Source organism: Miniopterus schreibersii (genome assembly GCF_964146895.1).
Source record: "Miniopterus schreibersii genome assembly, chromosome: 2".
In the NCBI taxonomy this organism is placed as follows: domain Eukaryota; kingdom Metazoa; phylum Chordata; class Mammalia; order Chiroptera; family Miniopteridae; genus Miniopterus; species Miniopterus schreibersii.
Window position 1 is genome coordinate 146,987,588 of NC_138102.1, and position 27,249 is coordinate 147,014,836.

At 36.8% G+C, this 27,249-nt stretch overlaps 1 protein-coding gene across 4 annotated transcripts in view; it reads right to left on the reverse strand.

Annotated features, from left to right (window-relative positions):
• TMEM117 (transmembrane protein 117) overlaps positions 1-27,249 on the reverse strand; it is a 390,862-nt gene that overhangs the window by 127,207 nt on the left and 236,406 nt on the right. For all 4 annotated transcript variants that reach the window (XM_081129769.1, XM_081129770.1, XM_081129771.1 and 1 more), the window contains one exon: positions 3,908-4,005. In XM_081129769.1, the coding sequence (XP_080985895.1) occupies positions 3,908-4,005 (98 nt within the window). The remainder of the gene's footprint in view (positions 1-3,907; positions 4,006-27,249) is intronic.

Below are 27,249 nucleotides of genomic sequence, written 5' to 3' on the forward strand. Positions count from 1 at the left end.
CACTTTGTTAGACTTTAGTAATAACCATGGTATTCCAAGCGGATAAAACACCAGCAGCTACATTTGTTTCCCAGGTAAGAATTAAGACAATCACGATCAAGAGATGCCCAACCAAATCATCATAGCATTACAGTACTTTTAGTTTTAAAAAACACACTAATCATAAAAAATAAATAAAAGATGCCCTTCTCCATGCATCAGAATGGAACAGATGTGTACAACAGTGCACAGATGCACACACAACACACTATTAGCATCCTATTTTCCAACTTCTCCTAGAGCAACTAAGTAATCACAGACCATAGTTTTTTTTACCAAATACTTCACCACTAAAACACCTGGACTACCATCTTTCCAGCCTCCAGCCTCAGTTTCTTTGCCATTTGTTGTCCAGCCCTTAATTTTTTTTTTCAGCTTTCTGTTGTGGCAGCCTTCCACTTCCAGGGATCAATTTCTGTGTACATCAAAAGGAGCTAGTTCATGTTGCAATATCAGACAATCCTCAAATCTCAGTGGCTTAACATTTGTAAAGGATCATTTCTTGCTCACACTACTTGTGTTGTTAAGGATGCTTGGTTTATTCTAGCCATTCAGGGAAAATGCATGACAAGGGCTTCGGCTAGACACAACCTTCTATGATTGCTACTAAGAAACAGAGCTCCCTTCAACGTTCCTCATTGCCGACTAAAGGCTTCTACCTAGATGTGACACAGGCCACTTTCACTCACATTTAAAGTGGTCAAAGCAAGTCATGTGATCAGAGGGAGCAGACAAGTGTAATCCTGTCACGTGTTTGGAAGGCAGAGAACCGGAGTGTTTGTGAAGCCCCAGTGATTAACACTTCTCCCAATCCCTTCTGCCTGTTCCTCCCCTATTCACAGAAGAGGGTCGCCCCTTATTTTTCAAAAGCTAACCCTTTGGAAAATATCATCCCAAGATGCTTCCCATTAAAAGTATATAAATTGTGTCTCTAGAGACTAAATCAAACAGAAAGACAGGAGCTAACATAAATATCCTATCACTTGTTTTATATATATGTTCTTTTACTACAGGTACAAGTAAGTGAAAACAGTTTTTGGTAGCCCGGCTGAAAGAATAGTACAGGGCATTCATCTGGGATTTAGATTCTTAGATCTTTCTTCTTCTTAATTATTCAAAGGCCTGAGAAAAAGGCTTTGGAAGGGAAGGTCTGTGAATTTCTTCTCTTTCCCTTTTAGGATTTTCAAATGCAGCCACTATTTAGTCTCCTCTCAGACATAGGAGCCCACAGCCGCAGCCTCGTGTTTGCACAATTATAGGAAGAAAAAGGAACCGTTTTCTTCAATGCAGAGACATCTATCATTAAGAATCAAGGAAGAACCCGGCCACACAGTTGTGAACAAAACAGCTTCTGACAGGCATTTGTGAGTTAAAGCAGCTACATGTAAGCAAGAGGTGCATTTACTAGAAAAAAATTATATGTTGTACTATTTAAACTGCTGCACATAATCACATTCCAACTTATGAAAGCTTCCCTTTGTAAGATTTCTTCTCCTTCATGGGCTTTTCACACTAATTTCTCTTTCCTTAATTAGGGCAAAACAATAAAAAACAAATACCTATTTTTGAGTGGATGACATATAACACAGAGTATGTAAACACTATCTTTTATTTCATTTAAAACATTGCCAATGATTTCTGTATTTTACCTCTTAGAGCTAAAAAAAAAGAAGAAAAAAAAAGACCTTTATACTTGCTAAACCCCTCTTTTCTGAGTAGTATGAACAAAAATGGAGATTTCTTTGCTTCCCACATAATATCCATATTCAACTTTTTGTATCAGACTTTCCTTTTTTTCAAAGGAAGAATACTGTTGCCAAGATAATCTGTGCAAAAATGGATAAAATAGTAAAAAGTATTTTTAAAGTGACATTTAAATTCTCCTCCAGTTACTTTATGCTTTCCATGATTTGAAATACTAACTTGGAAAAATATTCTCTAATAATAATCTCTTATCAATAATTATTCAGAAACAATGGCTTTAAGAATAAGTGTGAGTTTTGGTTTATTCTTCATTCAAGAGTATTTAATTAAATTATTTTTAACAACATTTAAAATGTGCTTTAGATTGCCCATTGGGGCTATGTTGTCACATGGTCAAAAATAAACCCATCTGTATAAAAGATATTGGTAACATATACACCTGAGGAGTAACACTCAAGGAAAAATGTACTAGGATGTTCAGGAAAAATCTAGTATGAATTCCTTTTCTCTGAAACAGCAATTTCAATTAAGGGTACCTAATGACAACCCTGGAGGCCTTGGGGTGACTATGGATGCCTCACCTTTGCAATAATATACCTGTGACCTTGGTAACTGGCCAAGTTGAACAATAATTTATGGGCTGCCTTTGAAGATACATTAAATAATACAAAATTTCTGTAAACATAGTAAGTGTATATTGTTTTAAAAGAGCAAGATCATAAACACTTTTGATATTAGACTCTATCTCCTTAAAGTTATGATTCTTAAAACCCCTGTAGAGGATTCTGTATGGTGGACCAATTTTTTAAGAATCTCACATTCTTATCTATCACCATTATCTAAAGTGGATTAAAGATAACCATTTGGAAATTTGCCTATTGTTGTATCTTTTGTTCTTCTAGAGGCAGCGTGATGTAATGATTAAAAACTGGGGCTCCAGAATCAGAGACCTCTGCTTAAAACAATAGCACCTGCCTTACAGGGTTGTCAGGATTAAATGAGTAAATATTTAGAATGTTAAGAACTTAGCACAGTGCCTGTAGCAAAATGTACCTTCAATAAACACTTGTCACAATTATTATAATGTATATTATTTAGACAAGGTACTTGGGGAAATTTTAGGCAGGCAAACATATGAAGGTTAAATGCACCATAAAAATAGCCCACACTTGACTCATAGACACAAGGTGTGCCTAAACATCTACAAAATCATATTTATATTCACATTATTGAAAAAACTACTTTGGTATACCTGCTAAGAAGTGGGTTTAAATTGCCCTCTATCTCTAGCAACATTTAATGATAGTGCGAAAGCACAAAGATAGCTTAGAGGGTATATTTTCCAAGTACTTAGTTACTATGATTTTTCTAGCTCGTACATAAAAAAAGTCAACCCCCAAGTTAAATCCAAGAATAAACAGATTTTTTCCTTCATTTCAAAAGGCAGGTGAACAGGCTGGGATGTACCAGGCACAAGGCATCATCAATTACAACCTTCTGCATGTCAGTGTACATAACTTCCCACACATCAGGTTGAAGCCCTCTGCTTGGCCAGTGTCACACAGCCAGGAGAAAGTGCCCTTCTTGATCTCTCTACATTTCTATCTTTTCTGTCTAACCTTGTTCAAATACTCATAAATAAGGGTGATTCCACAAAAAATAAAGGTCTATAAGATATAAGTTGTTCTTTAATTGCAATGATTAGCCTGGAGATCTAAAGGAAACTACATAAAGAAGAAATGCCAATGAGCCAGATATGATTTGTAAAGAGATTCCTTCTCTGTATAACTTCTTCAAAGAAAATTATATCATGTCAAATATATTGGAAATTTAGCATTTACCGAAGACATTTTAATATCATATTTCATTGATAAAAATTACAGCTTGTTTTAGCTGAGTCAAAAACCTACTACTTCTGGTAAAATCTATACATCACTATATTATCGAAACATTTCTTGTAAATGTGTACATGTAACAATATGTAAGCAGAAATTAATTCATAAAATAATTATGATGATTGGTTTTAATCATTTTAATGGAGCATAGTATACATTTATAATATCTCTCCAGATAGAATTCTATCTATCTAAACAAAGCTACATCAAATGCAAATCCTTTAGTGACTGAGACAAGGCATAAATCAATAAATTAAGCAATCTCTTACCAGAATAAAATGATCCTAACATTTCCTTTCTTCCAGAATGCTCTTGCAGATTTTCCCCAGTCAGGATAGGGCTTGTCCTGAAGCATCATATCGGTGACCTGAAACAATTAAAGAAATTAATTTAGCACTGTCAGAAATTTATGTTCAGGTTTAAATATGTAGATGATTTACATTTTTTGAAAATAAAATATTTATGTATTTTAAAGTTAGAAAATATGCAAAGATAAAAATAAGAATACACTTCCTTCAGTTAAAAACTTTAATAGTTCATATTATTTACATAACAAATGAGCATGTTTATGGTCATTCAACATGTCAAATATTGAGATTGTTTTTTACACATCAATCAAAGTTACCTTATATAAGGCGGCATCAAGATACTATTAACCTCTCCATAGAAACAAAACATGTGATAAATTAAGTACCATATTTTTTCTAACTTAAACAGAAACTCCAGATCTAAATATTTTGTCAAAATATCACCTTCCCTTTGCTCCCTTTTATCCTTCAATGATATGGGAGGCATGGTACTTGAACCAGTTTTATGGCACATTTATTCTCATCACCTAGCGCCTCCACTCCATGCAACTAGCAATTCTGATCCCTCTCCCACAAATGTTCTGCCTCCTCCCGCGCGGGTTCTGCCCGTCTGCCGAGGCCTCGTGCAGTCACGTTACCGTTGTGACGTCTGCACTGCTCCCTCCAACTACAGCTCCTGACCCTTTTCATGTTACCTAGCACCTTCCACCTCCTCTTTCACTTACTTGTGCACATTTTTCTCTCCACTAGACTTTAAAATCCTTGAAGTTGAAGGTTTATTTTTGTATCCCTTCCAATATCTAAGGGTCTTTTATATAAAAGACTAAATATTGCTCAAAGGAGAAATGACAAAATGTATTAGGATATAAATGCTTGCCTTTAGAAATGCATTAACAAAGTAAATTGTTCATTGTCAACATCCCATGTTAATAGTTTCAGCAAATGTCCAAAGTATCATAAGTAGATGATACAAAAGCAGCTTTAAAAAACTGATGGGAATGAAAAATGAATTTCCTTCTTTCTTCTAATAAAGGAAAACATGTTCACATATGTACATTCTCATACACATACACACTCTCACACACTCACACACACACTCACACACACTCAGACACTCACACACACTCTTTTTCTTTTTCCAGAAAATATGCCTTCCCTTCGAGAGAAGAAAACAGTATTTAATTAATTATGGTTTTATTTAATGTTCAGATCCAAAAAAGCAAGACAGAATCAAAATTATAAAAATTGATATGGACTGCAATAAACTGAATAAAGTAATAAAGACGTTTCACCATCCATTAAAGTTTATTTTCCTTTCGCCCTTAAAGCCTTAACATTGCACTTAAGGGTAACTTCCCACAATGGCCTGACCTGGAATGGGTAAGATTTAATCATTTGTGATGGAAAGTTGTGATTCAGTAGGGAGTCCCTTGGGATGAGTGGGCACCTTCCTGCAGAAGAAGGTGCATGGATTCTCAAGCAAGCCCATCTTGTGCAACACAGCACCCCAGACTGGTCTCAGAAACTCTCACTGGCCTGCTAAAGCTGCACACGCTCACTTAAAATGCAATCAGAACAGAGGGTAGAACCCAGTCTCCAGGGCATGTGTGATCTTAATTCTTTATATTCTTTCTCAACATCATTTCTACGACTAGAACTCCCAAGCCTCCCCTGGTTAATGGGAATCAAAGCGAGGTCGTTGACTTTTCTTGAGCAACACTGCAGCTTTATGCGGGCTCTGTCTAATTCAGAATCCACAGGAATTTTGTGTGATGTGGCTTGGACGGTTGAAAAGATTCAACAATCCCAAGTGGTTTTAATATAAACTCTTGATTTCTTTAAACTGTTAATTACTTTGATAAGTATAACTGCAACTAATATTAAGAATTCAAAAAGAAAAAAGCACTTGTTTTACTTCTCTTTAAAAGGAAACTTGTTTATGGATAGTTTTCTCATCTATTTATTTTCTTCATGACTCATTAAAATCACAAGATTTTATTTTCTTGCCCATGAATTGTATCTTCAATAAAAAAAATCACGATATTTATCAAAATAAACAAGGGGAAGATGATAGAATAAAAATTAAGCATGAATCAACTGAGTTATATTGTTACTAAAAAATGAATAATGGTAAAAGTAGAAAAACTTATATCCCACATATTCTTGGGCATAGAAAGAGTTTTATATCACAACGTCCCTGGAGGAAAGAATTACTATTTTTCCAAATACAACAGTTTTACCCATTGCTCCTTTGTCACCTTCTTGAATAACAATCTTGCTTCAAATTTTATTTTTACAAAACCTCAAGGTTAAGAAAATAAATACTTAAATAAATATTTCATGGTTTGCCAGCTTTTTAAAAGATTTAATTAATTCTGTTGAGCAATATTTATCTTGTTCCAGAAAGAGTCTGCATAGAAACACATATTTTCATGGAACAGCATGATTATTGGGTAAATTTTATTCAACTTGCAATGTTTTCTCCAGGGTACTTTTTGGTAAATAATTATTATATTTTCTAGAAGGAGGCAATCTGTTGCTATATGACTAATTGTTACAGCAGCATGTTTTGTAAAAATGACATTCAAGGATAAAGAATTTCCCAGTAAAATGGCAAGATGAGAACAAAAAACATTTCTTTCTGATGCCAGACAGCTGGTCTTTTTCACCCCCAGCTTCCAACTATTTATTTTAAGTCATATCATCAGATCAATGTCAGGTCGCTTGCTAAATTGGCAAGGAGCAGAGACAGTCATTAAAGGGATGCATTCAATAAAGAAAAATCCAATTACCTTCTGCATTAGAGAAATCAAATTCATTTCTGGTGTTGGTCAAGGACAGTCTTTGTGGGGGGAAAAATGCAGGGAAAGACTAAAGATGATGCAGAAAGGCTGATGTGTAGCATAAATACAATACAAAACTTGTTGATGCTTCCTCCCACAGGGAGATTATTAGAATTTAAAATCGCAAGTCTTTTTTCTGAGCTGGAAGAAGTTTAACTCTTTAGTATCACAATCGTCCCCTTCCCCTTCCCTCTCTACGGGGTCTTTGCACAAAACTCGGAACCTCCTGATGGCCCTCACCCCACGATGCCTTGTCCGGTGGTCCTTCTCAGTGGAATTTAAGCTATTGTAGGTCATGGGCATTGTTCAACCTGAGCAAAAACATGCACGTTGAGGTTGAACAGTCAGTAAATGACTGATCTCTGCAGGAATCTAAATGAAACCTTCAACCCTCTATGAGTTGAGCCTGCATGATGTTGTGGCAACAGTGGCAGAATGAAGACAGCAGCGATGACAGTGACATTTTACATTTGCTATAGAGCTTCCTGGCTTACAGAGCTCTTGGATGTACTTTTCTTAATAACTGTCATAGTAACTTTATAAAGTCAGTCACTATTTTCCATCTTTCACCAATACGGGAGGAGAAGTCAGTGAGGTGAAAGAGCCGAGCAGGGTCACACGCCTAACGTGCTGTTGGGGGCATCAGCTCTGGAGCCAGCCGGCCTGGGTCCTAATCCCGGGGCTGTCTCTTACTACTTTCTGATTTGGGGCAAAGTAGTTACTCCCTCTGTACTTCGGTTTCTTATTCATTACCTAGGGGCACTCAATACATATCAGCAGGCATTAGAGTAATTATTTGTGTAATCATTTATATATGGAATTCCTACCCAAGCATTTTGCTTCATGTGACTATTACGTTAAATAACTGGATTCAGAGTCCAAGGACTTGGCAGTCATTCTCATCGCTTCCATGACAAGATTATCATATTGAATTATTAGAAAATGATAAAGATAAAATGTTAAAATATGTTACAGTCAAATCTTGATGTTAAGAATCAAAGGGAAGGGAGACCACTGACAGAAGGTTGTGGTGATCTCTGGAGTGTTCACAGAGGATTTGGGTAACATTCTGAGCATTAATTTGAGTCCTGTATCATTCTCCAGTCTAACCTTAGACTGATCATAAGCTACTCACACGCAGGTACTACATATACTATGCCTTTAGTCTCATTTGATATTGTTTTATGTTAAGCATGTGATATGAATGTAAAATATTAATTTATTAGGAAAATAAGATCATAAAATGACATAATAACAATAACTATGGCTACATAGTCCACCTCTTGAGACAGCTATTGTTTAGTGGAGTATCATTTAAAACAAGCAAGTGCAATTCCATTAATAAATAAGCATATATACATTAAGTATATTTATTTTATTTTTTGTTTGTTTTAATTTACCTTTATTTGAAAGTATTACAAATGTGTCCTTTTTCCCCCATTGATCCCATCCACCCACATCCATCCCACCCCCAGGCCTTCCCCATACCATTGTGTGTGTCCATGGGTTATGCATATAAGCATATAAGTTCTTTGATTAATCTCTCCCCACCCGCACCCCTCTCCCGCCTTCCCTCTGAGACCCCTCAGTCTGTTCCATGCTTCTATGTCTCTGTGTACATTAAGTATATTAAAGAACAAACATATGTATATAATTTTGCATGCTAGTTTGCAACTTTTTGCTATTTAACGATATATCTTGAATATCATCCTGTATCACTACATATATATAAAGCTACTTAAATAGTATCTTCTTTTTTATCTTCTACCATACTTTTTATGTGCATTTTCCTGATAAAAGGTTTCTATTTTGTTCTAATTTTATAATTTATAACTTTTATAATTAAACTTCATTTAATGTATGTATTTACTATGTCTTTAGATTTTATTTACTCCCTGCTGTGAACATTGATACAATTATCTAATTTCTGCTTCTTCTGCCTCTGTCTTCTTCCCCTCCAGCATCCTGTTATACTTATTATTTTTCCCATTAAATTTTTTGACTCTTTGAATATTTCCCCTCATCTAAAAAGGATGAGAAAATCAAAATATTATATTTCCTTACACTGTATATCACTTCTATGTTGTTGGAGTTTGGGAATATTCCTATATTTTGTCTATAACCAGAAGCCATGCATTTCTTTTAACCATAGTCCTAAAATTAAATTCACTCCATGATCTTTTCCAGTACATCTGCTGGAGTTTCCCAACTGCTTCCATCGCCTGACCTTTGTTCTGTAATATATTATTCAGGAAGGCTCATGACAACAGTGTAGCCTACAACCAAACTATTTTCTGTGTCCTTGACTAATAATTAGGGTGAGCATAAAATTGTTGAGTCCCGATTTTTTCCCCCTTAGAATTGAAGACATTGCTTCCGTTAACACTACTGAGTGGTATCAAGGAGAAAGTGCAATGTGGAATTTTTTGTTCCATCTTTACAGGTAGATTATTTTGTTGCTTTGCTTTGTTTTGTTTTGTTTTGTTTTGCTTGGATGCCTGCAGTATTTACTTTTTATTTTGAATGTAGTAATTTTGCTAAGTTTATCTATTGTTGTGTCACTTTTTGAGGGATAATTTCCCTCTTAGTTTAAAGACTCAAGTCTTTATTCTTTTAAGTCGTTTTTAAATTAAATTTATGGGGGTGTCCTTGGTTAATAAAAGTACATAGGTCTCAAGTGTACAATTCTATGTACATCATCTTTATATTATCGTTTTGGAACCCTTAATTATTTATTTTCTTTTCCATTATTTTAGTTCTATTCTTTAGAGAAACAACTATGTACATACTGGTTTTCTCTGTCTTCTATTTCTACACCCCTTTTAAAATTTTAATTCCACTCACTCAGTCATGTCCCATACTATGATTATCCCTGTTTTGATTACTGTTTGTCCTGCTTGAGAGCCACCATGCTCTCCCCAGGACCTTCACCATGTGTGAGAAGTAAAAATTTTCACACCCTTTGATATAAGTGTGACATCATCAATCCAAATATCAGAACAAATTTGGGATGGGGGTCCACCCATGTATATGGAGCCATCACACAATAACACACCCAACAAACACCATCACGAGAAATAGTTTGTTTGCGATTTTTTTCTCATGTCTTATTTATGATTCTAATGTTTTCTTACATAATCGTGGCATCTTCTGATGCAAATATATTCTTATCACCAAAAAGCAATGCCAAAGGCCATTCACAAATTTAAAAATTCCTATGAAATTGAGATAAGGAGAGGAAATCCAAGATGGCAGAAGAATGAGTGGAAACTAAGCTGACACTCTCCCAGGACCAATCTGGAATTACAACTAAAACACAGAAAAACCATCCTGAAAACCAACTGAAGATGAGCTGAAGAGCACCCTCATGACCAAGGAGGAAAAGTGGAGACCGCACAGCGACTGGTAGGAAGTGCGGACGCGAGAGGGCTGCTGGACCCCCACAGGCAGCAGCTGAAGGTCCAGAGGGAGATCTCAGCTGTCGGGGGTTCCCACTGAGAACTCGGGGGCCTAAACCCCGGGCTGGGCTTCCCAGCCTAGAGAATCAGAACTGAGAAAGGTGCCACATAGCATCAGGCTGTGAAAAGCGGCTGGGTTTCTGTCTGCCAGGGACAGGCAGCTGGAACTGCAGGCACCCTCTTAAAGAGCCAGCCCACAACGTTTCATGTGCAGCCACTCACCTTGAGCTTGGCACATCATAATTAAAATGCCAAAATCCAAGACAAAGAGAGAATCTTAAAGGGAGCTAGAGAAAAGCAATCTGTTATCTACAAAGGAGCTCCTATAAAGCCGTCATCTGACTTCTCATCAGAAACTACAGACCAGAAGGGAATGGCATGAAGTATTCAAGGTAATGCAAAACAAGGATCTGAAACCAAGACTACTCTATCTAGCAAGATTATCAATCAAGACAGATGGTGAAATAAAGAGCTTTCCAGACACACACACAAAAAAAGGCTAAAAGACTTTATCACTACAAAACCAGCATTACAGGAAATGTTAAAGGGACTGCTATAATTAGAAGTAGAAATAAAGAGAATGAGAAACATAAGCATAAAGAAACAAAATGGCAGTAGATAAGTATCTTTCAATAATAACCTTAAATGTAAATGGATTAAATGCCCCAATAAAAAGATATAGGGTGGCTGAATGGATAAGAAAACATGACCCAAATATATGCTGTCTACAAGAGACCCACCTCCAAACAAAAGACTCACACAGGATGAGAGTGAAAGAATGGAAAAAATTTTTCCATGAAAATGAAAAAAAAGCTGGGGTAGCAATACTCATATTGGACAAAACAGACTTCAAAATGACCATAACGGGAGACAAGAAAGGGCATGACATAACACTAAAGGGATCAATCCAACAAGAGGATATAACCCTGATAAACATATATGCGTCCAATATATGAGCACCTAAATTTATAAAAAACCTTCTAAAGGACTTTAAGGGAGAGGTCGACAGCAATACAGTCATACTAGGGGACTTTAACATCCCACTGACTTCACTGGATACGTCTTCCAGACAAAAAATCAACAAGGAAACAGTGACCCTAAATGACACACTAGATCAGATGGATTTAATTGACATTTACAGAACATTCTACCCCAAAGCTGCAGAATATACATTCTTCTCAAGTGCACACGGGACATTCTCAAAGATAGACCACATGTTAGGACACAAAACAAGTCTCTACAAGTTCAAGAAGATTGAAATCATATCAAGAATCGTCTCGTACCACAGTGGCATGAAATTAGAAATAAACTACAATAAAAACACTAAAAAACATTTAAACACATGGGCACTGAAAAGCATGTTTTTAAACAATGAATGGGTTACCAAAGAGATCAAGAAAGAAATCAAAAACTTCCTGGAAATAAATGAAAATGAACACACAACAACTCCAAATCTATGGGACACAATGAAAGCAGTCCTAAGAGGGAAGTTCATAGCACTACAAGTCTATCACAAAAAACAAGAAAAACTTCTAATAGACTCTCTAACCCTACAACTTAAAAACTTAGAAAGAGAACAGCAAGAAAAGTGCAGAGAAAGTAGAAGGAAAGAAATAATTAAGACCAGATCAGAAATAAATGACATAGAGACTAAATATGACTTGGTTCTTTGAAAAGATAAACAAGATTGATGAACCTTTAGCCAGACTCATCAAGAAACAAAAAGAGAAGACCCAAATAAACAAAATCAGAAACAAAAGAGGTGAAATAACAACTGACCCAACAGAAATACAAAGGATTGTAAGAAAATGCTATGAACAACTATATACCACCAAGCTAACAACCTGGATAAAATGGATAAATTTCTTCAAAAATACAACCTTCCAAAACTCAATCAGGAAGATAAGAAAGCCTAAATAGGCCTATAGCTGCTGATGAAGTTGAAGCAATAATCTAAGAGCTCCCAGCACACAAAAGCCCTGGCCCAGATTTCTTCATAGGGGAGTTTCACCAAACATTCAAAGAAGAATTAACACATATTCTCCTCAAACTATTTCAAAAAATCCAAGAGGAAAAACACTTCCAAACTCTTTTTAGAAGGCTAGTATTAGCCTAACTCCAAAACCAGATAAAGACACTACAAAGAAAGAGAATTACAGGCCAATATCCCTGATGAATAATAGATGCTAAAATCTTCAACAAAATATTAGCATATTGAACCCAGCAATATATTAAAATGATCAAGTGGGATTTATTCCAGGGATGCAAGGCTGGTACAATATTCCCAAATCAATAAACATGATACATCACATAAACAAATTGAAAGACAAAAATCACATGATCATATCAATAGATGCAAAAAAAGCATTCAATAAAATCCAACACCCATTTTTGATAAAAACTTTCAGCAAAGTGGGAATAGAGAGATCATACTTCAACATAATAAAGGCCATATATAACAAACCCACAGCCAACATCATACTCAATGGGCAAAAACTAAAACCATTTCTCCTAGGAACATGAACAAGACAGGGCTGTCCACTTTCACCACTCTTATTCAACATAGTACTGGAAGTCCTAGCCACAGCCATCAGACAGGAATAAAACATAAAAGGCATCCAAATTGGAAGGAGGAAACAAAACTGTCATTATTTGCAGATGACATGATATTGTACACAGAGAATCCTAAGGACTCCACCAAAAAACTACTAGATTTAATAAATGAATTCAGCAAGGTAGCAGCATACATAATTAACACCCACCCAGAAATCGATGGTATTTTTATACACCAATAATGAACTCTCAGAAACAGAAACTAAAAAAAAATCCCATTTACCAATGCAACTAAAAAAATAAGATACCTAGGAATAAACTTAACCAAAGATGTAAAAGACCGTTACTCAGAAAACTACAGAACACTGAAAAAAGAAATAGAGGAAGATATAAACAAATGCAAAAATATACCATGGTCATGGATCGGGAGAATTAACATTATTAAAATGTCCATACTACCCAAAGCAATCTATAAATTCAATGCAATCCCTATTAAAATATCAAAGCATATTTTATGGATCTAGAACAAACACTTTGAAAATTTATATGGAATGAAAAAACAGCCTGAATAGCCACAGCAATCTTGAGAAAGAAGAACAAAGTTGGAGGGATCACAATACCAGATATCAAATTATACTTCAAAGCCACTGTAATCAAAACAGCCTGGTACTGCCACAAGAACAGACATATAGATAAGTGGAATAGAACAGATAACCCAGAAATTGACCCAGGCCATTAAGGTCAATTAATATTTGAGAAAGGAGGCAAGAACATACAGTGGAGTAAAGACAGTCTTGTCAATAAATGGTGTTGGGAAAATTGGACAAGTACATGCAAAAAATGAAACTAGACCACCATCTTACACCATACACAAAAGTAAATTCAAAATGGATAAAAGACTTAAATGTAAGACATGAAACCATAAAAATCCTAGAGGAAAACACAGGCAGCAAAATCTCAGACATATCTCATAGCAATATGTTTGCTGATACATCTCCTAGGGCAAGAGAAACTAAGAAGAAAATAAACAAATGGGACTGCATCAAAATAAAAAGCTTCTGCACAGCAAAAGAAACCATCAACAAAACGAAAAGAAGCCCACTGTATGGGAGAACATATTTGCCAACAACACATCGGATAAAGGGTTATTATCGAACATATATAAGGAACTCATACAACTTAACAAAAGGAAGACAAATAAACCAATTAAAAAATGGGCAAATGACCTAAATAGACACTTCTCCAAAGAGCACAGACAAATGGCTAAGAGACATATGAAAAATGCTCAATGTCATTAATCATCAGAGAGATGCAAATTAAAAGCACAATGAGGTATCACTTCACACCTGTCAGAATGGCTGCCATCAACAAGTCAACGAACTACAAGTGCTAGCGAGGGTGTGGAGAAAAGGGCACCCTACCTAGTACACTGCTGGTGGGAATACAGACTGGTGCAGCCACTATGGAAAGCAGTATGGAGTTTCCTCAAAAGATTAAAAATTGACCTGCCATTTGACCCAGTGATCCCACTTCCAGGAATATATACTAAGGAACCCGAAACACCAATCACTAAGAACTTATGCACCCCTACGTTCGTAGGAGCTCAATTTACAATAGTTAAGATCTGGAAACAGCCAAAGTGCCCATCGGTAGATAAGTGGATAAAGAAGCTGTGGCACATTTACACCATGGAATACTACACAGTTGTAAAAAAGGATCTTTTATCCTTTGGCACAGCATGGAGGGAACTAGAAAGTATTACACTAAGTGAAATAAGCCAGTCAGAGAAAGTCAAACATCGCATGATCTCACTTATATGTGGAATATAATAAACAAAATAAACTGATGAACAAAATGGATCCAGAGACATAGAAGCATGGAAAAGACTGAGGGACCTCAGAGGGAAGGCGGGGGTGGGGAGTGGGTGGGGAGAGATTAATCAAAGAACATATATGTTTATAGGCATAACCCATGGGCACAGACATTGGTATGGGGAAAGCCTGGGGGTAGGATGGATGCGGGGTAGAGGGGATCAATGGCGATAAAAAAGGGACATCTGTAATATTTTCAACAGTAAAGATAAAGAAACTTAAAAAAAAGAGAGAGAGAATGTGACAAGGAAATTTCAATGTACTTCTGAAACTCTCCCTCCAAGCATCCAGGAGTGATATTAAAGACAAAGCTTCATGTTATATAAATCCTTCATATAAAATATGGAGAAATTAAAATATCCCAATTCTAGCACCCCTACTCTGAACATAGAAGGAGACTACAAAATGCAAAAAAAAAAAAAAAATCAAAAGTGGCTGAATTAACCGTGCAAATGTACCCACTACCAGAATATAAGCTCCGTGATTACAGGGATTTTGCCCATTTTGTTCTCACTGTGTTCCCATCATCTAGCATTGTGTTTGGGGTACTGCAGGCTCTTGGCAAACATTTACTGAATGAATGCATAAAAGGATAAATGGACGAACAGAAGGAAATCAAGAGGAGCATGAGGAAGGCCAGGGTCAGTAGCCCGCTCCCAGTAGCTTTCTGTGTCTTCCCACTGAAAGCTCCTCCAGCAATTAGTGGTGATGAAGGTGCTAATGGATGTGGTAGCAGTAATGGGGGCAGGGCTAATAGTATAGAAATGGTACAGTGTTCCTTTTCCTCCCAACCCTGCCCCTGGCCAGGAAGAAAGACACAGGCGATGTAGAGTTAAGATTCTAACAGAGGTAGAAATGGTCTTTGTCAACTCCTAGAAAAATTAAAAAGTCAAATATCATTTCAAAGAAGAGGGATAGTAAGCCTGAGATGCACGCTTAGTCACGTGATCCATGTGCATAATATATCTGTTTTATTGTAAATTTATTTATCAATAAATAAGGGCACATAAATCATATATTTTAAAGATTGAAAAGTAGTACACTCCCATATGCCTTATTTGTGGTGTGACTCGTTGTATAACAGAGGCGGGGGAGCTGGACAGTGCCCAGCCTGTGTATCGTGTGGTGGCCCAGTTTTGTTGGTACATTTGCATCCACTGTAGCATAGCATTATGTTCTTTTCTTTCCTCTTATGTCATCTATGTGGAAACAAAGTCTAGATTGCATTTTTTGGCAACAGGGGACTATTGTACTGTATAGGGCAATGTGTTTTTCCCCCTTTTGCTGCTCCCTGACTCCCAACACACATACCACATACACGGACGTGCATATACAATCAGTCTTACACAAGAGCACCTCCAGCTGAGACAAAGAAAGACCCAAGGTCCAACCAGAAAGGACTATGCACACTCACAGGGGAACATTAGCTGAGTATATAATTAAGTAAATGGAAACCATGGATGGAAGTTTTCTAAATTACCTAGCGATGCCTTGAACAAATTGCTACAAGAACTACCTGCAAACCACTGGCAAAAGTATACTGGCAAACAGAAAACTTGGAATGTATTCTACAGCTTTTCAGAAGCACAACCAGGATTTCATAAAGCATGAATATTAATGCACCGCTTATTATCTCCAATGATAGCCTGCACTGCCTTCCTGATGTATTGCACCTTATTGCTGGATCCCTGCTGATTTACAATGAGTCACAGACTGTTTTATTATTAAGTAAGGAAATTGGGCATGTCTCAGAATACAGAACATTTAGAAAAATATCCCTGAATCACCTGAATACAGAAATGTACACAATCAAAAAGTACTTTCCCAAGCAAAGTCTGCAGAGATTCAAATAGTGTGTTAACAAATGCAAAATAAATATGATGTGCCCCAGTACAATTTCCTTTCTACCACATTGAATTATAATTTAGAATAAATGAAAAAGTGAGAGTTGTTACTAATTTTGCTGAACAAGAAGCCAGCAGAAAAATATTTATAGCATCTTCTGACATGTTATTCCTTGTGACTGGCTAAATTATCAAATGACAGTAGCCCAATATTACATGATTGAACATTTATTTTTGTTTTTGGCTTGAAAGAATGAGTCGTTTTCGGTAGGCACATCTTCTCTGTTTTGTTGACATAAATAGGTGATTGTTTCTAGAGAAATTATACAAAATACACTATAATATGATGGCTTTATGACTGTATATATGAATGGAGGGCCAATGGGGAGAGAAAGGATATTTTCAGAAATGTGACTGTAAGAACCATTATCCACCGAGGAGCCCTTGGAACACAGAAAGAGCAAACACATCCTCAAAGGGAAAATCAATCTCATTTTAAGGATGCCAGCATTCCAGTTTTTTGAATGAAATGCCTAATACATGCTGGCCCTAATGAGGGAGCTAAAGGAGCTGACTCAGTCTCCCAGGCCCGGGACCTCCATGTAGCCTGGTATTTTGCTGCATAATTATAATTTATCAAAATATTCAACCAACTCTAAAACATGACAAATCCAAATCTATGGGCCAGTGGGGTGAAAAGACACTCCACTGGGTTAATATCTGTACTGTGAGTAAATAGTAGGTCCAAGAAAAGGCTGATAATCATCCATCTGATATAACCACCTTTGTTTCATTTTCAGAATTTGAGAGATTTAAAGTAAAGCAACCAACAAGTAGCATGGTTTATAAGTGAAAGCAAGCATTATTTTGTGTTCTATTGTTGCCTGAAGACAGATATAATTATAATGCTAAGTACTGAATGTTGCATGATGTAATGGCAAGCTTAGAAATTCTAAAGCAATAACCTAAATATGTATCTTTGTAATAAAAATCCTACTTATCAGCATTCACTGCCTAAAACTAAAACCAAATATTTTCATTTTAAATACAAGTAACACATTGGTTTTAGGGCATTTTTAAAAAACTAAATCTAGTAAGTACGCTTTAATCAAACTTTAGAGATGTAGCTATTTGTTCAAGATGTTTTCATTAAAATTATTTTAAAATTTTATATATATCAAAGGGCATATTATGTATAAATAATACATAAAGAATAAAAGTAGATAGTAGACCATGTTCCCACTGGGTGCCTTAAAAAAATACAATCAAGTCAAAGGTCTTGAAGCCCTCTGTGTACTTGTCCCAGTCAATTTACCCTGTCTGCCACTACAAGAGGTAACCACATCTCTAAATCTTGTATTTATAATTCCCACTTTCATCTTTTTATTTGTGGTTTCACTCCATCTGGATGTAACCATAAATATAACAAAATATTGCTTATATATTTTTTGTGTATTAATAGTTCAGCAGAATAATATCATATGATTTTTCTATATCTGGCTATTTTTTCCTCAATATTATTTTTCTGAGGTTTAGCTGGACTGAAGCATATAGTTATATCTTTTATCTCCATTTTATTTCCATTGATTTTTTTTTTCATTTTTATATAGCTTCTTTCTACCTTTTTTCTTTTAATCTGGATTAGTCTTATAAAAATTTGTCAATTTTATTAGGCTCTCAAAAATTTTGAATATTTTAATCCTCACTATAGTACCTTTATTTTTATTATATTAATTTATGCTTATATCTTTATTTCCTTCATTCCATTTTTCAGCACATGGAAGATATTCTGGCTTCCATTGTTGCAAGGTAGGAATCAACAGTTTTTCATTTCTTTACAGGTAATTGCCTGGCATTTCTTTAAATATTCTTATTACTTTTAAGGTATTTTTCCTTTAATGCTATGTAGTTTCACTTTCATTTGTCTAGGTACTGGGTTTTTTTCCTGTCCTGAGTTTATTGTGATTTTCGAAGATGAAGATTCATGCATTTCAACAATAAGGGGAAATTCTAAGCATTTTTTTCCTTCAAAACTTTGCTTCTCTCCTATCCTCTCTATTTTTACCTTTTGGAATTTTGATTACATCCACGTTATAACTCACTTCATATCTCTTACCTTCTTTTAGATATTTTGTATTTCTTTGTACACCATTTTGGAAAAAATTTTTCATGTATTTTATACTTTACCTACCTTTGTCTAACATGCTCTTTAACGCAATAACTAAATTGTCCATTTCAATCATATATTTTTATTCCTAAAAGCTCTGTTTGGGTTATTTTCAAATGACCCTGTCTTTCCTGACTTATATTTTCAATTCCCTCTTTATTAATTTGGATATATTATTTAAATATCTTATTTTATGTTCTATACAGATAATTCTAAAAACTGAAATCTGTGTGAGTCTAATTTTGCGGGTTGTATTTACTGCTATTACTATAATTATTTCCTTGTGTGTTTTGTAATTTCTGACTTTTCAGCCATATTTATTGGCACTTTTTTTGTGGAGGTTTTTTAAGAACTGCTTTGTTAATGTGCTCCTCCAGAGAGAATGTATGCTTGGTTCTGTGAAGGACCTAAAGAAATTTCCAACTGGGGATCACTTTAAAATGAATTCTTAGTGTGGAGCTTTTTAAACCTGCAGGTGGGGAGAACTGGGGCCATCTACCCACTTGAGGAATAGCTGATGGTTATAAATACTCAGGGGAGGCTTCGTTTTTCTCCTCTCTCCCAGACCTATGACAAGACAACCATGTTTCTAATGTGCATCCCTACTGGGGGAGATCTTTTCCAGTCAACGTTCTCCCGGAGAGTGTAGCTTTTTAGAGCTGCTGGCTTTATGTTGACTGCTCCTGATTTGACAATATATCTTGTCTGGGCGCTCAGTTTTGTCTCCTTTCCCTCAAATAAGTGTAAGAACAAGGGCCTTAAGTCACTAATGTTTGGTAGATGTCCTCAGGCCAGTCATTGTCCCTCTCCTTACTTATCTGAGTTTGCGTCACATTTTATTTTTGATCTCTATGATATTCTTTACTTTCCCCCCAAAAGACCATGGTTTTAAAAAGATAGCTGTCTTTATCATATTTGTTTGATTTTTAAAAAATAAATGTATTTAGCCAAAGTGATTTGTATTTGGAGGTGGGGGTGATGGTTGCTGCTTTGTCCTGCTGTCTAGTTCACCAAATTCCCAGGAACAGTTCAATTTTTTCAAACCCTGTCTACCACCCTCACTTTAACACTGTATGGAACATGGTGTTTTAACAAAGAATTCAAGTTTTCATCATTAATCCTAGAAGGGCATGATTAATGTCTAGAAAGAATTAATTCTGGAAAGAATAAAGCTATTCAATCACTTTCAAAGGTGCACAGTCCAATAAGTCCCAGAGATTCTGTGTTTTTAACACTACAAGCATGAAGCTGCTTGCACTTGAGAAATGCCTCCCCTCCCCACACCTCATTTCTATCTTTAATTGATCTGAAGCAGAGAAAAAGCTAATCAAATTTTCCCTTCATATCTTTGGGAGCTTAACACATGTTTATTGACAACCAATTAACATGCACTTTTTCTCCAGGATCTAGGTGTTACTACACTCCCAGTGGCACAGAACAGGAACATGCTGCTTGCAGAGGCTGAGTAAGTGGTCTGAGGTCACAGTGTGGCAGGGCCAGGAGGCAGACTAAATGCAGGAATGCCCGACTCCAAAGTCCAAGTGCTTAGCCCACGTACTATGTGACTACTTCATTAATATTAATGATGTTTTACTGTAATGAATAATTTATCATCTATTTTCACAAGTTTTTTGTGGAAACATATTTCATTCACTCAATACATTCAACTGATACTTCACTTGCATTAAATACACGGTAATTTTCAAAGCACTCTTAGAAACATCAGCTATTGTGTACCCACGGTCATTTGGTGTTGGACGAGTGTGACAAGCTTCATTTAACAGGCGGAGAAGCAGACACAGAGAAGTCTCGTGGCTTGCAAAGGACAACTTGGGACTGCAGCCAAACTAGGCCAATTTTTATCCTTAATTCTCTCCCCTCACACTTGCACTTGAAAAATAACAATTCCCTTGTGAAAACAGGAAACATCCAATATGTCCTGAAAGACAATGCAGTCAGAGCAGGAAGCGTGGGGCCTGGCTTGGGGTATGGAGGGACACAGCTGGGTGCTGTGCGTGGCCCCCTGAAGACTCCATCCCTAGAGATGAAGTGAGGTTGACATGGGATCACCCTTTGCTCCCAAACCCACCTCCAACATTATTCTCTCCTAAGAATGACTATTTGTTATTTGAGTAAAGTGTATAAAATTGAGGGTGATTGATATATTAAATCTGAAAAATTAGGAAAGAACATTTTAGAAACACAATGTAGTAGCAAACTCGGTTCATAAATAAAATGTGTATCCCTTGACCTTTTTTGTTTTTAATCCTTACCTGAGGATATATGTTTTTCATTGATTTTAGAGAGAGGAAGGGGAAGAGAGACAGACAGACAGGCAGACATCGATGTTAGTGAGAAACATTGATCGGTTGCCTCTAGCACAAAACCTGACTGAGGATCGAACCCGCAACCTGGGTGTGTGCCCTCACTGGGAATCGAAGCTGCCACCTCACGATGCTCTAACCAACTGACCCACGCTGGCCAGGGCCATCTCTTGATTCTTGTATTTGATCATGGGATTTGGAAAATGTTTATACATTTTATAAGTGTTTATTAAATATTTTCCGTTTTCAAGGTTTTTTTGACCACCACACACTCTTTTACTTACAGAGGGAAAAACTAAGTGGCTAGTTCAACTCAATTTAAAGAATGCTCAATTTACTAAACACCCAGCACCAACTGTGGCTCTCCCTGACTTTGACAGTTCACTGACTTGCCTCGCGTTGTTCGACCTTGCAATGGGGATGGTAGGCCCTGCATCCCTCACAAGATTGTTGTGGGGCCTTATAATGGATAATTTTATCTGTTGACTTGACTGGAGGAATATCTGTTCTATTTCTCTGTGAACCCTGACTAATATAGGCCTGGGGAGATACTATTTTAAATAATCCAATCTGTAAGGTTATTATTGTACATGGTGAGCATATCAGAGTCCCTTCCCTCAAGGAGCTTAGAACCAAGAAGTTGAATGTACCCAAATCAGTTTGATGCAGGACAGACAGACCAAAATATCAACTGAAGCCATTACTATAAATCTACCATCTCTTATCCAAGTTATTGGGGCCAGATACATTTTAGGATTGGAATTCTTCAGATTCTAAACAGGCAATGTCGTATACATACAGTTCATCAGGAACACCTCCATAACAAAATATATTCATGCTTCTGTAACAATACACTTGACTTGTCACACTTGTTGGGATAAATAAAGCTGACCCTGCTTGCCATCTCTGTTCACTTAATTGAACAATTTAATCAGCTTTTGGCATAAGGCCTTTGAATTTTCTGTCAAAAAATCATGCTTGGTTGCTATTCACCTCAAAACAGGTAAACCCAGGTCCAGCCAGCATGGCTCAGTGGTTGAGTGTCGACCCATGAACCAGGAGGTCACAGTTTGATTCCCCGTCATGGCACATGCCCAGGTTGTGGGATCAATCCCCAGTAGGGTGCATGCTAGAGACAGTCAGTCGATCAATGATTCTCTCTCATCATTGATGTTTCTATCTCTCTCTCCCTCTCCCTTCCTCTCTCAGAATTCAATAAAAACATATTTAAAAACAAACAGGCAAACCCAGAATTTCACACATTTTCAGAAATTTCATCTAGCATATAGTTTCTAAGAATTGAGAAGCAATTATTTAAACTCTGGATTTTTATTTATAAAATAAATCAAAATTTTTCTAAAATTGCTTCTACATCCCCTTGTAGTGATGCAGACAAGTTCATTTTGACAGCACTTCTAAGTTCTTTCCTTAAGTGTTGAAGAACAGCAACACATCACTGCTTTTCTTTGTCCACTTAAGGTCTCTAAACCCTTTTTCCTTTCCCTTTTATACAGAAGACCTTTAAGCATTGCAGGTTACTGAGATATATTTGTTGTGGTAGAGGAGTAGCGAGACAATATTTTATTTTATCTTTCAGGTATAGCATGCTGTCTTATCCTTTTGTATATTACAAACAGGTTAATATAATTCAGGTTCATGATAACATGAACCTAAGGTAAATACCCTTATTTCCCAGAGCATATTGTACAGAAGCAAATTTGACATTCTTTTAGCATCTTTAGCTTATCAAAGCTATTCTCACAAATCTTTATATATTTTTTTCATGGCAACAACCAGTTCTTTCATACTGTAGAGAGAAATACCATTTCTGCAACAACACTTGATTGAAGAAAAGATTCCCGCAAACATATTTTAAATAAATATTAAGAATGCAAAATAAGTCCTTTCCTACTTATGGCAATGATGTGAATGGACATGGAAGTCATTCACTCACTTATTCAATAAGCATTTAGTAAGAATTATGTATGTGCTAGCGCGCTATGCTAGATCCTTGGGCTCTGTTAGTGAAAACAAACAATTATGGTATTTACATTCTAGTGGCAGAAAATTTTAAATAATAAACTTAAGTCACATAATAGTATGTTAAAAGATGATATAGCATGTTAGAGTGACATGGGAAGAAAACGAGCGTGGTGAGACAGACGGGAGGGCAAGGGGGAGGTAGCACCAGAAGATGGAAAGAGGTGGGCTTGGTAACTTGAAGCAAAATGGACCACATGTGGGAGACGCTTGTACAAGACAGAAAGCAGCGGGAGCAAGGAGGCCCGTCACCAAAGTCTGCGGGTCCCCTCTGTTTATCCACTCACCTCCGAAGACAAGAGTCAAGGGGCGACCGACTGGTCAAGCCTGATGAGGAGTTCCTTGGCCCTCCGGCCCCCAGGGATAGCACAGTTTGGGCCAAGCTGCTCTGGAAACCATGACCATCTGCCAATACTCTCAGGTTCTGTCTCTTGACCAAGTTAAGGGGTCATTGAATCAGTTAAGCAATGAAATGGAGTAAGAGTGAAAGTGGGAGCCGAAGAATAGGATTAGCAGCAAAGGGTGAGCAGAAAAGTAAAGCCAAAGTCAGATGGAACATGGCCTGAGCCACTGAAAGAGAAAACAGAACCGCATGCCTAAAAACACCAGGAGCCCAGATCAGGAAGAACTAAAATCTGACATGGAAATGTGAGTAGCTCACACTGGCCAGGGAACTTAAGGTGATCTTTATGGCCTGGCTATGTATGTCTTCCTGCCTGATAAGGTGACCCTGACCATTTTACTCTACTTCATATTTCACAGCCCCTCTCAAATATTTTCTGGAAAGAGCTCTATGTGGATCTTCCTTCCCCAAATACCAGGTTGGATTCTTTCACTTCATCTCTTAAGCCATTCTCAGATCTACCTAAAATAAGGATTTAATTTCATTAGCTGCCTCTTGAAATAGAAAGTTAGTTATATTGATTCTTCTTTAGGCCTGGTGGATAGATAGATCAATGCTAAGGAAATCATCGGTAAAGCTCCATATGAGCCAGTTAGGATCTTACAGAGGTTCTCTGCTCAATACTTGTACACTACACCCAGGATGTAAAGCAGCCATCCCAAAAAACAAATGTTGGTGGTAAAATGGGGTTATTTAAGGGCAGCAGATATTAATTCTCAAATATTAAGACACAGTGCTTTGCCCAAGAAGCTGCCCACGTCCTTGTTTAATTCTACTGATGACCAAGACTCTCCACCAGGCACAAGTGCAACATACCCATTCACCTCATTAGACTATGAGTTGCTCCAGGTCAGAGGTCCCATCACATTCAATTTTAATTCCCCCACACTTTCTTTGGCACATAGTATGAATTCAAAAAACATTACTGAGTGCCAAGCATTGAAAATACATGGCCCTTTCTCCCCAGGGTCAATTAAATATTTGATAAATGATTACGTGCACAAATGAATATTAGGCTATCAACATTAGTTCTAAGGGGCACAATATGAGAAACTACACACAGTCCAAATTACTCTTACAGGATAAAACATGGAATACTAGTAAAAACAAAAATAAAATTTCTGCTTTGACGAACATATAGATCCAAGGAACAGAAGAAATTATTAAAGATCATGAGGACCTTGATTTTCGTCCCTATTTATCTCTATTCATCTAGATAAGATTGATATGGGGGAAATAAATATGCAAATATAAAAGTCTGGCTGCAATTTAAAAACACATATACATTACATAGTTTTAAGAAACCTCCCTAGTGACAGTGCCTCTGTGCCAGAAACAACTATGTACTAGAAAACTGGGCTGCCTTGAGAATTGAGTAAGGAGGATGCCTACATATGAAATTACTGTTGGTTAGATTATTTTACATCTCTAGGTTCCTGCTCTTCTCAGGTCACTCCCAATGAGTACGTTAGGCACGCTGAAAGCTAGGGTAGCTCCTTCAGTCCACCAGGGAACCACGACCAAGTTGGACTCTCATGAAATGAAATTTTAATGTGCTTCCAAAGTGTTGAGTACATACACATGGAGTAACGATGCTTTGGGAGATTGGAAGTGAAAGTAATTTTGCTTTTCTAGTGCCATTATTACCTTTTTTGTTTTTGTTTACAAATTTATAACTTTTGTTTCTTTTGGTTTTCTTCCATAAAATCATTATAAAGTGAAGGATGCTAAAGTAGTCTTTCTATTAAGGACTGTAAAATTAGACCTCCTAGATATACAACGTGGCTAATCAAAATTATGTTAAAATGAGCAGAGTTTATTACTAGATTTTTTAAACGTATGTTCCTTACAAAAACAGGTTACTATGAGAGTAAATCATTCTCATTTTCATGGACCCCGTTCCATAGGAAAACTGGTTGAGGGTGACGCAACATATGGGGATGTTTGGCAGAACCCAATTCACACGTGCACACCTCCAGAGTCCCCGCGTCTTTCCCTGTGCATTTAATAACTCAGGGAACTTGCAAAGCTGGCTATCAATTAAACAAATAAGCAGGGTGGAGGATACCACTCTCTCCAGACCAACCTTTCTTGGTTTGCCAACCCTAGGTCTCTGGGGGACAAAAATGTTCTGATCACTTTCACTGTGGCATAAGATTTGGTGGGAAGGTGAGTCAACAGGGGTCCTTGACTCAGCTGTCAGTGTTGGTCCAGGAAGAGGGAGGGCATCCCATGCTGTCTGTGATAGCAGATGCCAAAATCCCAACCACACCTCATTAGCACAACTCCCAGAGGCCCTATTCACAGAAGTGGAGGTTTTGGCAGAGATTCTAGTGAGATCACTTGCTGATCCTTCTGCACTCCGCCTGCTGGAATGCCCTTAGGAGCGTCTATTTATTGGGTATGTATCACTTTTTGTTGCAGATCGCCACAGAACATTATGGTGACCGGCGTTGGGTGGCTTTGTGTTAGAATAGGGGATAGGAGGCATGTGAGAAAAGGCACTAATAATAACACTGTAAGAAAGTAGGAGCTTACATGTATTAGGCGGGTCTGAAAATGAGCAAGAGGCCTAATGGACTGTTTTCTCTCAAATATTAACCAGATAGTTTTTTGTTGTACGTCATGTTAAATAGAAGCAAACCATTAAACAAACAACCCCAAATCCATGATTTCATAGAAGAGAGACCCTCTACCTGACTCAAGGAGTAGAGTACAAAGAAGTCAGTAGGCCATTTACAGCACATGTTGGAATATAATATAAAATACAATATAATATTTGTATCATGTGAAATAGGAATTTTACCAACTAGAACTAAGTTATATATATACACAATATAATTCACAACCATAAACATAAGTTCATGAAAATATGCTTTTTTAAAGCATCAGTGGCTTTTCCTAAGTTTTTATATGATTAACAATTTACTTTTCTCTTATGGTTTTATGGACTGCTTCTTCCAAGCAGGTGGTGAAAAATAATTTGTAGGATTAAACTGATAATTAGAAAATTTTAATCACTATGCCTTTCTTATAAATTGGCAAAAATAATCATTGCCCAATTTTTCTGATTGAACATTATGGTTCAGCTCATTGACTGTAGCCTGAGAACAATTGTTCCTTCAGTCACTGTTTCAGCAATCATATTTCGCATGACTGTAAGTGCCAGGCATTATAATAGTGACAGAAGATGTGAAATCAGAGAAGATATGAACCCTTATCAAAACTTAGTTAAGGCTTTGTAAGAGGATCACAGACAAGTAAATCAATGGTTACTAGTGTATAAGTTCAATGATAGCGGTATGCACAGGTTACTACGCCAGCACAGAGCGAGAGCATCTAAATCATACTGAATCATATCAAGGAAATCTTCCTGAAGGAGGTGACACATTTCTTTCAGAGGATGAGTAGGGTTTATTTTGAGAAAAAAGAAGAGCATGTAGGCAAAGAGAGGAATACAGTCAAAGGTTTGGGTACTTGGCACAGGAAGTTATGCTTAAATATAACTGAGACTCTACTGGTTTTCTATCATCAGCTGTAACAAATTAACACAAATTTAGTGGCTTAAAACAACACCCACTTACTAGCTCATAGTTGTGTAATCAGTAAATGAAGCACAGCCTGGCTCTGCTTGTTTTCTAGACTCTGTTTCCAAGTTCCTTCTGATGGTTGACAGAACTCAGCTTCCTGCAGCTGTAAGACTGAGGTGCCCGTTTCCTTGTAGGCTGAAGTCTGACGGTCATTCTTAGCTTCTAGAGGCCACTTGCTTTCCTTGACGCCCTTCATCCATCTTCTAACCA